We start from the raw sequence: 16,641 nt of genomic DNA, 5'->3' as shown, positions 1-16,641 counted from the left end.
TAATAAGAGTTCTAGAAAGAGACAAAGGAAATAGAAGGAAGGAGATAAGTAACAGAAGCAATTTTCTTTGAGTTAAAGAAAAGCACAAAATGTTATATTGAAATGGCCTATCATATCACACGCAGGATCATGACAAAATAATCACACAACGATATGGATATGTGGGACTTAGAGATACCGTTCTGCTTAAAAGATGAATCAAGGGACTTTTATTTTTGACACAGAAGTCATACATTGAGCTCACTGTTCATTTTTTTAATTTTTTTTTTAACATAGATTGAATGTATATGTTAGGGTAGCTTAGGGGGAGTTGATGAAATAGAACAAAAAATGAAAAACTTGCTCAACAAAACCAAGAACGATTTCTTTGAAAATGTAAGTAAGAAAGACAAATCTTTGGCATTTCTGAGTAAGAAAAAAAAAACCAAGACATATGTGCTACACTAAGCATGAGAAAGGGGGTGCCATTATAGGAGTGTAATAAAAGATGCTACATAAATAATTATATTTTTAAAACCTGAGCACTTAGATGATATTGACTACTTCCTGGGGACTCTCTGTATTATCTTCAAAACTCTTCTGTAAGTCAAATTTATTTTAAAATAAAAAGTTGTTTTGTTTGTTTTTTAAAGGCTTTAGTGGCTCCTGATTACCTTCTTATTAAAACCTAAATTCCTTATACTGACAATAGAGACTCTACAATTGGCCCCAACATTCCCTTCCAGCTTCATCTCCCTGAATTCCTCTTATGACACTCAGTGCTTCAGCCTTACTATTTCTCATCCCTGCTTTGATCTCTTTTAGCCATCCCCACACTCACACCGTGACCCTAATCATGAGGTGCTGTTGCCTCCTTCTCTTCATGTCTGAATCCTGCCCATCTTCCAGGAAGCCACTTAAACGTTCTAGTCTCCATGACTGTTCCCCAAATCTCCCTGCTAGATATCTCTACCTCCTCTGATTTCCCAAAACATTTTCTCTGTCTCTCTTCTAGTATTTTAGGTGTTTTTTCCGTATGCTACAGCTATTAATGTGCATGTTCTGTCTCTATAATAAAATGTGAATGTCTCAGGGACAGGACCTGTATTCTTATATCCCTATGATTCCAAGTACTGTGCTTTCATGTATTAAGTGCCTAATAAATTTTGTTGAATGAATAGCGAAATGAATGAGTAACACATCTCAAGAATCAATGAAGTTTATATTTCTCCATTTTTGTATATAATCACGATTGATATACAAAATAGTACATACTAGCATATAATATATGAACTAAGATATTTCTCCTAACTCAGCTGACGTTATGTTCATATCTGTGGTAAAAGTTTTGGAAGTAGATTATTTTGAAAGTATTGATTTTTAAAAACCTTCTAATTCGCTCTGCATTTAATTTATGCATTAGAAACTTACGTTCGACTCTGTACCCATTACCATAAATAACCCAAACTTGGCCACACTCACACCCAGGTGTGCATTATATTTGTTCATATGTAATAAATACACTTATTACAATCTATCTAGAATATAATGTATTTGGCAGGTCAGTGAATGGATCTAGAGGATATGAGTCTAATGTTCTTGTTTTTGTTTTTATTTTCGCTACCTTGAGAAATATGAATTTCCCAATTGCCTCATAAATTTCTACCCTAAATGATAGGCTTTCCCTTAGGTAGTACATTCAGCATCCTCTTTGTGGTCTTTAAAAAATAGAAAACAAAATGCAAAAACTGACCTCTTCAGCAGGGAGTCCTCTTTGGTGATCTTGCCGATCATTTCAGGGTCTCCTTTTCCTTATGTTTAAATCATCATATTTTAAGGTTCTCAGGAGGATTGTTAACATCCTTGCTTTAAAAGATCCAGAATTTCCTGAATCAAATATATTTTGAAAATGTGTTTTGGTAATTGGCTGCCAATTCTGGCCCCTTAACCCATTTGGCCCTCCAAAATATGATTTGAGAAAGGAAAATCAGGACGAAGAAAAGAAAGACAGAGAGAGAAAGAGAGAGAGAGAGAGAGAGAGAGAGAGAGAGAGAGAGAGGGAGAGAGAGAGAGGAGAGAGGAGAGAAGAGGGGAGAAAAAGGAAGGACGAAAGGAAGGAAGGGAGATTCCCCTAAAGCAACGTCTTTGCACTTTTCTTGGTCAGTTCAGAAACCCTCTTAAATGCTGTTTTCACCCTATAACATTTCATCACGTTTTGCCAGCAGCTGGCCTGTGAGAGCGTACATGCTCATTCCTGCAATGCCTTTCACGTAATCAAATGTCACCCTCGTGCATTGCAAATCATTTCACGATGGATCATTAATGCCAAGACCATGTGCTGAGACATGGAGAAACCATTATGCCAGCAGTAGCCTTCTTACTGAGCCGTGGACGTCACCTCCAATGGTGCCAAGTAATTGAAAATACTTGAAGTGGAGTATGGGACTGGATTGCAGCAGGATTAATCCCTCTGGTTTCATGGAAGCTGTAAGAGATTATGCTCATTCACTCTTTAGAAAAGTGGTATTCAGACTGAGCTTTAGTTTTCTGATTAATCAAAGGAAAGCAGTCAAAAGGCTCTGATGGACACAAACTACTAGTTTTATGCAAAGAAACCTCCTATTGAAATAAATGGGAGGCTGTGTCCAAGAAGACTAATTAAAGAATTTTCAGTTAGTCTTGACATCACAATCTACAAAAAAACAGAGCCAGAGGTAAAGAAAACAGCCATAATCCTGCCTTTAAACCATGCCTTCATAAATTACTATAGTAGAGGAAAAGAGAAGTGAAAAAATGATTCATCTTTGAATTTCTAAACAATAAATAAAATGGTCTATTGAGACTAAATTATTTTTCTTTTACAAAGTTATATTGAAACATATTAGGCCTTACTGTGTCTTTTATAAAAGAAACCATCTTCTGATATTACAGGCATTAAGTAGGAATTCATGCATTTTAGACCTATTTTCTGTATGCCATTTTTGTCTAGGCAGTTAATCCTTCCCTAGCCACATATCATGACCATGAAAACTTGCAGTAATTTCCATTTTTTTTACAATAAGAACAGCACAAGAGGCATCAGATCAACGTCAGTCTCCCCTCTCAATAAACTCAGAAGGAAAGCTACTCATTGTTTCAGCAGCTGTTTTTGTTTCCAAATCCAAAAGGGGAACTTAATTGAGTATTTTATCTTATTTTACATTTTGATTAAAAGGTTTGTGATTCAAGTTTTGTTTTCAAGCCAGTGACATGGTCTGCCATATAGTCTGGTAGAGTGATTTGGATTAATTGATTTTATTCTTATTTGGAATAAAAAGCAGTCATTCCTTTGGGTATAGTACTAGCCCATGTGACTATTTATGTGCATGAGTTATAACTGAATAAAAAATGCTTCTTCTGGCTAAAACGTTGATGCAATAGCTCAATTTACTTGAAGTGTAGGACGGTAATTCATTGCAGTATCATATCTTTTTCACATAAGTCTTTTGTTGCTAAAATGGCTTCACAGAAAATATAGGTGTTGAACATTGGGGTCAGGTACTTAGGCTATTTTTACAACATGAGGCACCACATGAAATTGAGATATGTAATATTTCCATAGGCAATCCATCGATTGATATTTTTTTTGTTTTTCGTGGGTTTTTTGTTTGTTTGTTTTCAACCAATATTTGGTGTTGCATAACAGGGCTACACAGTGGGGAGCTGTGAGATGGAACAGTCCCAGCAGATAAATTCCTTGCAAAGCTCTGTCTCCAAAGAGCTCTTAATTTTTATGCCACTTAGTTTTTCAAACCAAAGCCTTGGCCTATGAAGATACCTAGAAAAACTACTTTTCGAAGGTGCATACTAGCTAGAAGAAAGATAGGGGTGTTTAATTTTGTTTTGTTTTAGTTACTTAAGGCTAAGAATATTTCATCTTTGTTATCAGATATAAAACACATATTTTATTCTCCCATGCATGGAATGATTGTTCTCAAAGTCCAGGGAATTAAACGTATATTTAAATCACAATGAGCTAAGTTTATAAAATTAAGTTTTTCCCAGGAGAGAAGGACTAAGAGAAAATTTGATTAATTCATAGACTTGACTAAATGGAATTGTAATGCTCTCTTTTTACCGGTTATTAAATAAAGCCTAGCCTTAACATTCCATGCCCCAAACAGAGAGTTAGTTTCTGCCATAAAATTGAGACTATTGCCCTGCACTAATGCTGTATTTCAACTTGAAATCAGCCATGATCTCTTTCTTTCTTCTCTGTCTCTAGAGCTGTATTCCTTGACACAGATGCACGATGCTATGCAATGTAACTTAACTTCTAAAGGAGGTATTTCCTGTTAGAAATATCCACAGGAAAGCATCCTATTTTGTAGCTAATAAGACCCCAAGTTAGGAAGATTAGTTATAACCCCTTCCCATTTGAAAGTCATATGTTAGTTAGTGATCAGACTTCAATGACTTGCCCCTGAAAGCTGGGAGTGTATATTATTTTAATGAGACCTCCTGTTTATTCCCCAGCCCTTCATCTGTGTCTTTTCTTATCGAGCAAAGTGAATAACGGTGCGTGGCCTCCAAATAGACTAGCAGAGTTTAGTGAAAGGAACACTTGGGAAAAAGCTCCATGGTAAACGAAGACTTGGGATTATCTCCAGAGGAGACTGGACTCGCGGCCCTTAGTTGATAAGCTTTAGGAAGATGCTCACTGTCTCAGGAGTTGCTGAGTGAGGAAGAAAGGCTGACTCCATTTTTCCCCAGCCCCCCACCATCCTCGCAGGGCAATCAGAGCCAAGTCCTTTTACATCAAAGCAACTATAAAAATAAACCAAAACTTTGAGCCCTGATCAATTCATCTTGTCTTCACCTTAACTTGAAAAAAGAAAAAGAAGAAAAAAAAAAAAAAAAAAAACCACAAGGAGCAAAACACAACATGGTTTTGTAATAGTTACCAGGGACCTTGGTCTAGGTATGTGGTAGAATAGCATTTGCGGCAGAGGTAAATGAGGAGGAGGCCAGGTGGTTTATATTATAAAACTAACATTCTGACCCACCATGTGCATGAAACGTTTCTTTCAGTTGACAGGAACTGGTGAGTTTTCTCTGAAAATTGGACTCCCAGACCATTCCCCTCCCCCATACCTAGCAAAGACCCCCATTCCCAGCACAAAACAGAGCTCCAAATTGTTCCCAATGTATTTGCAGCCAGCCTGGCCTACGGAGAAAGAGACACGATATTAACTTGGGTGACTGAGTCCCAACGGTTGCCCTTTTTCACATCACCATCTGGAAGGGGGCGAAAAATGCTAATATAGCCACAATTAGATAAATTGGAACACATGCAAATGTTCATGCTTAGACCAGGGCAGTCAAGGTCTTAAAGAACTGAAAGGGGGACAATTAGCAGCAGGGCCTGGTTTGTGGCATTCTTTGTGCTGATGGCTTGCTGTCAGGATGAAACCGAGGTGTGGGTGACACTGACCAGAGCTGTCAGGTCATACACACTCTGCAAGTCACTTGCTGAGACTTGGACTCCAAATCACAAAAGCAAACCGTTCCCAACCACCTGAATGACAGACTTGACAGCCTACAGGATATGGGCAAGAATTCTCACCTCTCACAGAGTCAGTTTATTTGGTTTTTCCACCTGCATAGTCCCAGCTGGGGAGAGCCCGTTGGGCACCATATGCTTTCGAGCGAATGCCACCTAAATAACACTGACCTGCCCTTGACCCCAGGGAGGACATCTTAAGCTACAGAGATACAATTGGTCACATTTGCTATATTACATTACTCTTCTTTAAAAAGCTCACTCCTTATAGACGATTTTTAAACTCCTCGGCTACACTTGGTAGGCACGTAAAGTGGCCTAACTTGAGATTTTATACATTTTCGATCTGCAGACCTATTTTTCCTCTTGATGTCTTTAAAATAAAGATATGAATAATTCTAAGAAGACTGTTGTATGTTTAGAATGGAGAGAGGTTACTTATACTGATATCTCTCCACATGCTTTCCTAAAGAAAGCAGTTTAGTTGGGACGTATGTACAGTAAAATTTTGAGGTCCAGAAACAGTTACTCAACACATGCATCCTGCTTGTTTTCCAATACAAAGCATGGGGAAAAAATTATTAATCAAGTGAGGACTATCAGGAAAGTAATTGTTCAGTCTCAATTGTGTCAGCCTAGCTATAAGGTTTTCCTACGAATGGTAACACACTTATCAACAATTTTAAAGTACTTAAGAAATAATTAACAATAAAACTAGTTTCTTGTTAGGCATTTCTATTTTTATAACATGTACATGACTACCAAAATGTTATTTCAATTAATTTAAGAACTTCTGTACATGCTAAAAAACTGATTAGCCACTGGTCTATTTGGGGACAGCCTACTGGCCCACAAATTAATCTTGGCTGATTAATTTTCTGTTGCATAGCATGACACTGCAGAAAATTATCAGGAAAGATATAAAACCTGCTGAGCAGAAAAAGAAAATTGAGACCTCAGTTAAGTCAGCAAGGCTTATATACTTCCTAGGGGCCTAATATTAGACTTGTCAGAAAGGATTTTTTATTTTTCAATCCAAACACTACTTTCCTTAACTCTTGGGTAGAAGCAATTTCTCTAGTGAAAAATTAGCATTTTTGATGTTAGAAGAGGTGGATTTACCATTGTGGTATTGTGACTTATAATAAAAAATATACATATATTTGGTTTTTATCCTTGTTCCTGGCACAGAACTCCTAAAACCCTTGGAATTTCCTAAGTGATAAGAATGATAAAGATACCTTTCTTTATTCGTAACAAAACCCCTTTCTACCATACCTGAGTTTATGTCAATAAGGTACCTTTTGGAAAGCCCCTAGAGATGGGGACTGGTTGCTAGTGAAACCAACCTGGTGATTAGAGGATTGGAACATTCAGCCCCATCCTCTGACCTCCTCAGAGGGGAGAGGGCTGAAGATTGACTTAATCACCAATGATGAAGAATTAAGCAATCATGCCTACATTATGAAGCCTCCATACGATTCCTAAATGATGGGCTTCGGAGAGCTTCTAGGTTGTAATACATATGGCAGAGCTGGGAGGGTGGTGCGCCTAGAGAGGGCATGGAAGCTCTGAGCCCCTTCCCACATACCTTGCCCTATGAATTTCTTCCTCTGTCTGTTCCTTTTACAATAAATCAGTAATCTAGTAAGCAAATTGTTTTCCTAAGTTCTGTGAGCCATTCTAGCAATGATGGAGCCAAAAGAGGGGGTTGTGGGAACCTCTCATTTTTAGCTGGTTGATCAGAAACGCAGGTGACAACCTGGACTTGTAATTAGTGTCTGAAATGGGGGCAGTCTTGTAGGACTGTAGCCATTAATCTGTGAGATCCGATGCTATCTCCAGGTAGATAGTTTCAGAATTAAGTTAAATTGTATGACACCCAGCTCATGTCAGAGAAGAAGTGGGTGTTCCCCGAAACGTTTGGTGACTATAGCATAGACACGTAGTGTTACAGTATAGTAGAGAAGAGAGTTTTCCTTTTCAACGATGAAGCCAATGAAGCTCCTTCCAAATCACAACGTCCATTTTTTCATTTGTAATTTTATATTGTTTTTCTTAAACAAGCATCCCAATTGCTTCCGATACCACAAAACCTGACTCTGCCCCTGCCAAATTAGAAATGAGACACAGAAGGGACAGAAGCTAAAGCAGCATTCCTCTAAGAATAGTCCTGGCTCCACCTGCCTCAGAATCACCTGATAAGCTTGTTAAAATGCAGGACCGCACCACCACCACCACCACCATCACCACCATCACCACCATCACCACCATGATCCATCTGAAGATGCTCTGGTTCAGTAGGTCAGACTGGGGCCTGGGAACGTGCCTCTATAATAACTTCCACAGGTGATCTTAACTCTGAACGCTAAAGTGTTTGAACTATTGTTTCAGAGCCCTGGCCTAGGCTTAGCAATGGTCTTCATACTGTACCCAGTGGGTTCCCGGTTGCTTGGTGGTGACATATCATCCAAAATGAAATACAAGGCCAGAATGAGCAGGTCTTGGGAGAATTTCTTATCCAGTGGAGTTTGGGAAGTTTCACTTAAATGACTTTTGCTCTTGATGACTTATGAAACACTTCTCTTTTTTTCTGAGTAATCTTATGTGATAAAATCCCAAATTCTCTTGGCCTCACACTTAATCAAGGGGTCACTTCCAGAAGCACGAGAAACTTCCTCCAGAAGATGACATTTGATCTTCTGGTCTAGTCACAGCTGGCCTTTCTCTCTCCATTTTCTTTCTACCTACAGTCCAGGTAGAGAAAAGCATCAAAAGGACAATAGGAGGGAAGGGAATATTGTAATCATTGTCAGTATATCCCCCTCCTCAGTTAGCTGTCTTCTAAACGAACTTGAGTTCATCATGCCGGGTGGGAAGAGACACTCGTGGAGTCTTGTGTCAAATGACCCATGGAATATCAAGGTTGGAGCTTTGGTTAAAGTACTATACTGATTTGGGAAATGCTGTGAGACTTTAGCCAAATTATAAATTCTTTCTATTCCAAGGTGAGTGACCATTTCTGTGACAAGCAAAATAATGTAGTGGTTAAAAATTTGGATGCTCAAGTCAGACCTGGAATTTAATCTTGTTTTGGTCACTTTTTAAGTTGTATGACCTTGGGACATGTAACCTCTGTTTCCCCATCTGCAAAGTAAGGGTAACAACAAAGCCAACCTCATAGGATTGTGGTAATAATGAAATGTGACAATAAACATAAAGTGCTTAGCTCAGCACCCAGCACACAGTGTCAGCAATGAAGATTACTATTATTGGACTCTCCCTCAAAGGTGGGCTGAAAGAGTTCCCAGTTATCTGATGTAAACAAACCCTTTATTTTACTTAGCTATGGCTGGGTAACAAGTTGCCCCAAAACTCAAAATGTGTCATCCTGTTTTTGAGGACCCGGAGTCTGGAAGCAGCTTAGTTGGGTAGTTCTGGCTCAGAGTCTCCTGAAGGTTGTCAGTTGAAACTGCATTCCTCTGCAGGCTTGATTGGGTCTGGAAGATCAGTTTCCAATCTCCCTCAGATGGCTATTGGCAGAAGGTATTAGCTTCTTACTATGTGTGCCTTTTCTGTACGACTGCTCACAACATGGCAGCTGACTTTCCCCAGAGCAAGTGATCCAACAGAGAAAGCAAGTGTGACCAAGACAGAAGCCACAGTGTCTTTTGTAATTGAATAACTAAAGTGACATACCATAACTTCTGTCACATTCTACTGGTTACACAGCCCAACCCTGGCCCAGTGTGAGAGGAGATTTCATAAGGGTGTGACTACCAGGAGACAGAGATCAGTTCCTCATTAAAAGGGGGGCTATCCCAGAGGCTGGCTACCACTGCCTTTATAGAGTTTTCCTGAGCAGTGCCGCAGACGCTCTGAATTTTTTTTTTTTTTTACTTTAATTTAGATTAGATCCAGGAGGCTTTGAAATGATTGTAGTGGTTTATAACCTACGAGCAAATGAAAGACATCTAAGCATCAAGATAAATGTCTGAGTGGGGTCTGCTAGCCACTTGCAGAGCATGTGGTTCCACATGCCTCAGAAATCCACAGCTGACTTCAGTAAAATCTCAACTATTAAATATTCCCGCTCTGCACTTTCACAAAGTGCAAAGGACAGAAGTTGTCTCTCTATATTAACAAGTAAAAATGGTGAGCGGATAAGGCACGGTTTACAAATCTGTATTTATGATTGGGGTCTGGCTGAAAAACAGCAAGAATAAACCATACAATCTGGGAAGTCTAATTCTAGCTGGAAGTTGCTTTGAAATAACATCATACTTCACTCACTCCCCAACTGATGTCTTTGAGCACCGGTTTGGACACATCAATAAAACATCCTGTCACTTACTATATTTTATTTTCTTGCAGCGTTTCCCACTGTTTGATGGTAACTCGAACAGTGTCTGTTCTTATAGCAGAGTCCACACTCTGATTTAAATTTGCCAAGTAGGTTGCTTTTGGCTACATTTCTTGCCCAAGCACAGGTCCTTATGGTTTGAGAAGCCCCATTAAAAGACCTAAAGAAAAATATACAACCTTTACTGGCTTGGATTTTTAGCTCCAAATTTTAGAAAAAAAGCGGCTGGTTAACATTATAAACATTTTGAAGTACTTGTCTTTCAGAAATGCAAAGAACAATAGCAAGAAAAGCCCTTTAATGGCTCAGAATTTATTTTATTTTATGTACTTATTAATTGGTACACTTTCTCTCCTGTTTTAACCAAAGATTCTGTACATTGAAACAATAAAATAAGTAAAGACATGTGTCTGCTTTAAAATCTTGATATTGGTTAAGTCTCCGTAGTCCTTTTTCATGCTTTCTGGGTAAAGGCTCTTTCTGTTCTCTCAGCCAGGCAGCACTTTGATCTCAAAAGTAGTGCCATTTTGTTGTAAACGTATGTGGCGCCTTTGATCTAGTACTTAGCTGGTCTTACTTAAAATAGATAGCTTCTTTTATCTAAGTAGTGTTTACTAGGTCTCTCTCTATGAAAGATGATTTAAATTGCTATTATTTAGATAGAAAGTTATATAAAGTTTCTTAAGAGTGCCCAGATCTGAATCTAATTCTCTAAATCCTAAAACCCTCAATGGTTCTAGTATAGATTTTATAAAGCAAATTCCTATTAAAATGAGCTGCTCCTGTAGCTGTCAGGTAATATTTGCAAAAACTTTGTTTGCTTTTTAATGAGGAACTGATTTTCCAAAGAATAATAAGCATCTTATACCCAGGCAAAAAATGGTAATCTCAGAGTGTCTGAAATTAATGGCCCATTGTCCCTCTGAAATTCAGGTATCAATATATTTTTATATTACTGGGTTATGCATACTATTGAAGTGGGACTTTTAAAAAATGGTAAGTATATACTCATATCTTTAATTCTTCTCTTTAAGAGGATTTCTTGAACATTTTATCAGGTGTACTAGTGACTTATGTTTGAATTTCCTAGTCTGCATTCAGTTATTCATCAACAAACTATATTGCAGATGCAGAGACATAAAGATGACTAAGTCACAGGCTCTGCCCTGAGGTTGCACACAGTTTGGAGTCTGGGGATGCAGCACTAGCAGACAATTACATGGCACTGTGATGAGTGCCTGTGATGGACAGCGGTCCTCCCAGCCTGGCCTTGGGAGAGGTCAGGGAAGGCTTCCTGGAAGAGGTGACATCCAAGCTTCAGGGAAATACTGATGACTCAAAACTCGATGTCCCATGAATTCCCAGCCAAGTCTACAATGCACAGCCAACTTCTCTGCCCAGACACCACCCCTTCCCCAGTTTAATACAGGTGGCCTAAACCTTGGGAGAGATCTAAACTTTGAATAGCTTTGCTGCTACCTGAAGCTACCCCAAAACCTACTTGTATATCATCAACACTCAGGAGCAAAACCCCAAACTACTTTCCACATACATTTCAGAACTTTAGTTCAATTCTTTATGTAATGGAGGTATTATAAATCTCTTTGTGTTGTTAGTTAAAATAGCTACGTTTAGTTATTCTATTTTGTCAGGGTCCTGACACCTTTTCTCCCCCCATCCTCCTTGGTATCATATTCCAACCATTTCAGATGTCTTGTCATTACTTCATCAGTGGACTAAGCATGTGTGAGCACTACCAAGCACTGACCCTGGGGGTAGGTACTCTGGAGGATACTCAAGAAGAGTATAAGGGTCCCTCCGCAGGCCTGGAGAGGGCAGGAGGAAGTCATCTGCAGTCGAGTACAAGATGATCACAATAGTAGCCACAACTGAGAAAGTCAGAGGGGGCCGGGGCCTGACCTCAGGCGACTCATCCTGGGTTTGTGGAGATGAAGAGGAGAAGCGGCCTCTGGAGGACACAAGAGCATGTGTTTGGAGTGGGCCTTGGTCAGTGCATGGATGGTCAGCGTTGGGCAGATGAGGTCGAGGCAGGGCTGGGCTGAGAGCAAACTGGCGGGGTTTGGCTTTCACCCAGTGCGGCTACCAAGCCACAGAGCCTGCAGACCTGCCAAATGAAGTGGAATCGTTGGTACTTTCCGTTCTTTCACGTCAGTCCCCAAGCAGTACTGATTCTGCAAATCATGCCTTTTAGGTAGGAGGAGGCTTGAAGATCAGAGAGCCTAGCATCTCCATTTATCCAGTGAGGAAACCTGCCCCAGTTCAAGCAGCCCAGGTCTCGCGATCACTGAGTGGCAGAACCAGGGGTGCTCAGCAACCCTACTCATCAGGACCTGGGCCTGGGCTTCTCTTCCTGGGGCTTGTTTCTCTCCAGGAGTCCTAGAGCGGGGGCTACGACCCTAGACAGTTCACAGGAGCTGCAGGAAAGAGCTGCCATCACACTCGGGGGTCCTCCAACAGGAATGGGCCCCGGGACAGTGGAGTTCTCCTAGGGCTTCATCCCTCTCTCTGGACACCCAGGGTCCACGCCAAGCCAGAGCTTGAATAAGAGGAGTTATTGTTGATAAGAAGAGAGTCAAAAGAGGAAAGAGAGCAATCAGGATACACTGAGCAGCCCTGTGTGAGCCACAGGAAAGCCAGGCTAGGAGGATGGGCAGCAGTGTTACGTTTGGGAAAAAAAAAAAAAAAAAAAAAAATATATATATATATATATATATATATATATATATATATATATTTTAATGAGTTACTAATCACACGTTGCCTATGGCCCCTAACTTCAGGGAGGCCAAATGGAGCATGAGCCACCCACACTGCATGGACTGAAATGCAAGGTGGAAAGAGTGGTCTTCAAGAAAATCAGGGAACTGTTATTAAAAGGAAGGTGAGGGATAAATGCTGGAAAAGCAAAAACAATAGATTTTGACAGCAGCCCCCTCGCCCTAACTTGGAGGTAAAAAGAAAAAAAATGCATAAGACTAGAATGTTCTCATAGAGTGTTACCACGGGCAAAATATTCTCACTGCTTTATCTATGTTAACTAATTGAGCCTATCCTCACACCTATGACATAAGGACTACTATTATTCCCATTTACAGAGGAGGAAATTGAGTCAGAGAAACATGAATTTGCCCAAGGTCTCTCAGTTAGTAAGTGCTAGAGCTGGGATCCAAAGCCAAGAAGTCTGATTCCAGGACCTGTGCTCTTGAATTACTGTGTTAAATGTAGCTCCCATTTTTCTTACATGTTTTCCCCTCTGAAATAAAGATGTGAGGAAGGCCCTGATAATGAATGTAACCACCTAGCATACCGTAGTAGCCGTTATCACTTCTGTTATATACTCATTAACAGAGTACGCACAGCCTCTGGTGCATAGTAGACAGGCAATGACTATGAAATGAGACAAAGAGCATCTGAAGACCAACCAAGACCTTTGCATGGCATCGAGGGCTAAACGAAAAGCGACATGATCGTCAGGGGGTTAGCAATGGGGGTGAAAGAATAGGTACAGACAGAAAATGTATGACTGGAAATGTCTGGAGACCTCTCGAGGTAAGGACAAAACAGTGAGACGCTAAGTCCTTTAGTGAGTCCTCTTCTCCCTCCCTCCTCTAGTGCTGCTTAAGTAGAGCGGAGGCCAGACGGGACGCCGCCAAAGTGGCCCTAATCAACTCCCTCTTCAACGAGCTGCCCTCTCGCAGGATCACCAAGGAATTCATCATGGAGAGTGTGCAGGAAGCCGTTGCCTCCACCAGCGTGAGTTCCCACCAGGGAAGGGAGGGGCTGGCTGCACTGAGAATACTGAGGCATTTGGATCTTGGGAAAGATGGGAAAGGGAGCACGTCCTTTAAGAATTGTGCCGCTTTCATTTTTGCCCATTCAATCATGAATTCTCAGCAAAAAGAACACGTGGACTGGAAATTACAAAATTGGAGCTGGCTCCCTGTTCCTCCTCTCAGTAATATTCTTTAACTCCCCTGGATCACAATTTATCAAGCTTTGCATCAAGCTAGACAATTTGATCCACCTCGATTTGTGCATTTGAATGGTTGCTATTTGAGGAGCATGGATGCTCTTCAATTGCATCTGAGAACACAGGCAATTGAATACTGCTTTAATTAGAGGTAAACTAGCTTACTTCTTTCCTAAACTTGAGTAATCTTAAAACTGATCTGAAGTGCTTATTAAAAGTGTCAATTCCCCAGCCAGTGTCGGGTGCTGCAATCTGCATTCTTTAGAAAACACTGACTGTTTAGATATGGGAAAAGCCATATGCCCATTATTTGTTAACTATTAGAAGTATCAGGCTTAATATCCATTACGTCTTTCAGAGAGCTTTGAAAATTTTTGTAATGGATATCACTAAATGCAAAGTGCTTTAGGGGCAGAAGTCTTTGTCTTAGAAATTTAGATAGGATGTTTTCTCAGCAATCCAGGAGTAGATGATTCGCCCCGTGAATTATTTGGGGATCCTGATCCTTGTGACCTCCAAACTATAAACTATGGAGGAAGCCTTGGTTCCCCCGGGGGCAGGTGTCTCCCTGTGTGTCCTCCAAGGGCAGGGAATTGGCATTACCAAAGGGATTAGTCAACTCCTGGCTTGTCTTTAGTTTGGATAAACCCAATCGGAGATTTGCATCCTCTGATTCCCGTAATCTGGCTGTAAAGGTTCTCTCATTCTGGAAGAGCTGCTGATCATGAAGGAGACATTATCACATTAGCACTTACCTTTTTGCTCCTTCTCCCCTCATAAATGCTCTTATCACACAGAGGAGAGGTAAGGGAAGGGGCAGAGTGGTGGACCTGGCCTGGACGCGAGAGAAGTCAGGGACCTCTGTTCTCTATCTGCCCTGAGGATGAAAGGAATCCTTTGTTTTCCTGCCCTGTATATTTCAAGTGCCTTTGAGAAAGAGAAGTTGGGAAAATGATGTCTGATTTCTATGTGTGGCACTTACTCAGGAGCAGGGAGGGGCCCTCAGTGTAAATGTAATTTATCATTTTTGCATGGACGTTTCTAAGGAAAGAGAATATATAAGGTTTGCAGGCTTCTGGATGGATTTCTTCTGGGATCTTTAAAAAGCCAACATAAATATTTCAGCAGTAGTGTGTTAATGTTATTGCATTTAAAAGCTATAAATTTGCTGCTATCTGATGCTGGCAGTTGTATGTTCAGTCTCACAAAACCATTGCCCACCTTCCCAGGAATCCAAGACCATGGGATATTGAAGGGCAGACCCCAGTGCCATTCTAGAACTTGTGTTAGCTTTTTTTACTGCCAAAATAGAAGGACAATTTTTTTTCTACCCCTCACCCACCCACATTGTTTCTAAAGATTAAGTGGTCCAGAAGTGAAAAACTATAAACCAAGATCCACGTCTCCAGGCCAAACACCAGCATATTATGAAAAGCTCCCATTAAGAATCATAGCAGTAAAATATGAATAGTCATTACAACTGGAGAATTCTTTCCCTGCCAATTACATAATCTTGCCTGGTTCTCATCAGAATCCAAGCAAGGTCATCATTTCAAGATTTCAGTAACACATGGAGGCAGCCTCAGAGGACGACCACTCAAACGTTACTGTCACCATCAACAGAAACCCTGTACAGAAATTTCTGCTTTGGGATAATTATTCTTTTAGTGAGCATAGAATCAGTTAACATTCTAATCAAAAGCCAGATTCAAATTGATGACAAAATCCTCTTTACTCTGAGCTTTGGTGAGATTAAGGATTTTATTCCAAATCAGCTAGAGACTTGGTTGTAGAATGCATACCTGCAGGGTTAGGACAACAATGGAAGGATCGCTGTGGGGCCACCGTATTAATTTGTGACCACCCAGAGAAGAGGAGGAAAAACCCATAATATTTCTTTGTGGGCTTCCTTCCCTAGGGCACTTTGGATGACGCGGACGACCCCAGCACCAGCATCGGAGCCTATCACTACATGTTGGAGTCAAACATGGGGAAGACCATGCTGGAATTTCAGGTACCTGACTTCCTGCCACATGTTTGTTTGGCTACACAATTCAGAAGCCTGGGAAAATGCCACTCCTATCACTAACACCTCCTGTCCCCAAAATCTCCTTTTTGTGTGTTGGTAATTCTAATTTAACCCTCTTAGAATCCAACGTGGTAGCTCTGCCTAGCCACACCTCAGTAGGCTAAAATAAACAAACAAACAAGAGCAATCTTTGCTTTCTTAAAGGGAAATGGGAAGTAAAAGACTTAAGTCTAAGAAATAGGTAGGGTCCTCGAGTCCCGCAAGGCATGGTGGGCAGCGCCCCCTGCAACTAAGATTGAACACGGCACCTTGAGCTGAGCTGCCGCTGAGCTCCCGGATGGCTCAGTTGGTTGGAGCGTGTCCTCTCAACCACAAGGTGGCCGGTTTGACTCCCGCAAGGGATGGTGGGCTGCACCCCCTGCAACTAGCAATGGCAACTGGACCTGGAGCTGAGCTGTGCCCTCCACAACTAAGACTGAAAGGACAACAACTTGAAGCTGAACGGCACCCTCCACAACTAAGATTGAAAGGACAACAACTTGACTTGGAAAAAAAGTCCTGGAAGTACACACTGTTCCCCAATAAAGTCCTGTTCCTCTTCCCCAATAAAATCTAAAAAAAAAAAAAAAAAGAAAAGGAAAAAAGAAATAGGTAGGGGACACCACTGTCTTATGACTTTATAATATTTCACCAGCTTTTTGGTACAGAGTTCCTCCTTAAAACAAATCAAACAGTTT

At 40.6% G+C, this 16,641-nt stretch overlaps 1 protein-coding gene across 2 annotated transcripts in view; it reads left to right on the top strand.

Annotated features, from left to right (window-relative positions):
• Positions 1 to 16,641, top strand: part of LIX1 (limb and CNS expressed 1) — a 49,125-nt gene that overhangs the window by 20,619 nt on the left and 11,865 nt on the right. For both annotated transcript variants that reach the window (XM_074328681.2, XM_019727921.3), the window contains 2 exons: positions 13,518 to 13,658; positions 15,794 to 15,889. In XM_074328681.2, coding sequence (XP_074184782.1) covers positions 13,518 to 13,658; positions 15,794 to 15,889 — 237 coding nt within the window. The remainder of the gene's footprint in view (positions 1 to 13,517; positions 13,659 to 15,793; positions 15,890 to 16,641) is intronic.

This window comes from Rhinolophus sinicus, chromosome 3 (genome assembly GCF_057876585.1).
Source record: "Rhinolophus sinicus isolate RSI-liver-muscle chromosome 3, RSI-T2T, whole genome shotgun sequence".
Taxonomy (NCBI): domain Eukaryota; kingdom Metazoa; phylum Chordata; class Mammalia; order Chiroptera; family Rhinolophidae; genus Rhinolophus; species Rhinolophus sinicus.
This window is presented reverse-complemented; position numbering and strand designations above follow the sequence as displayed.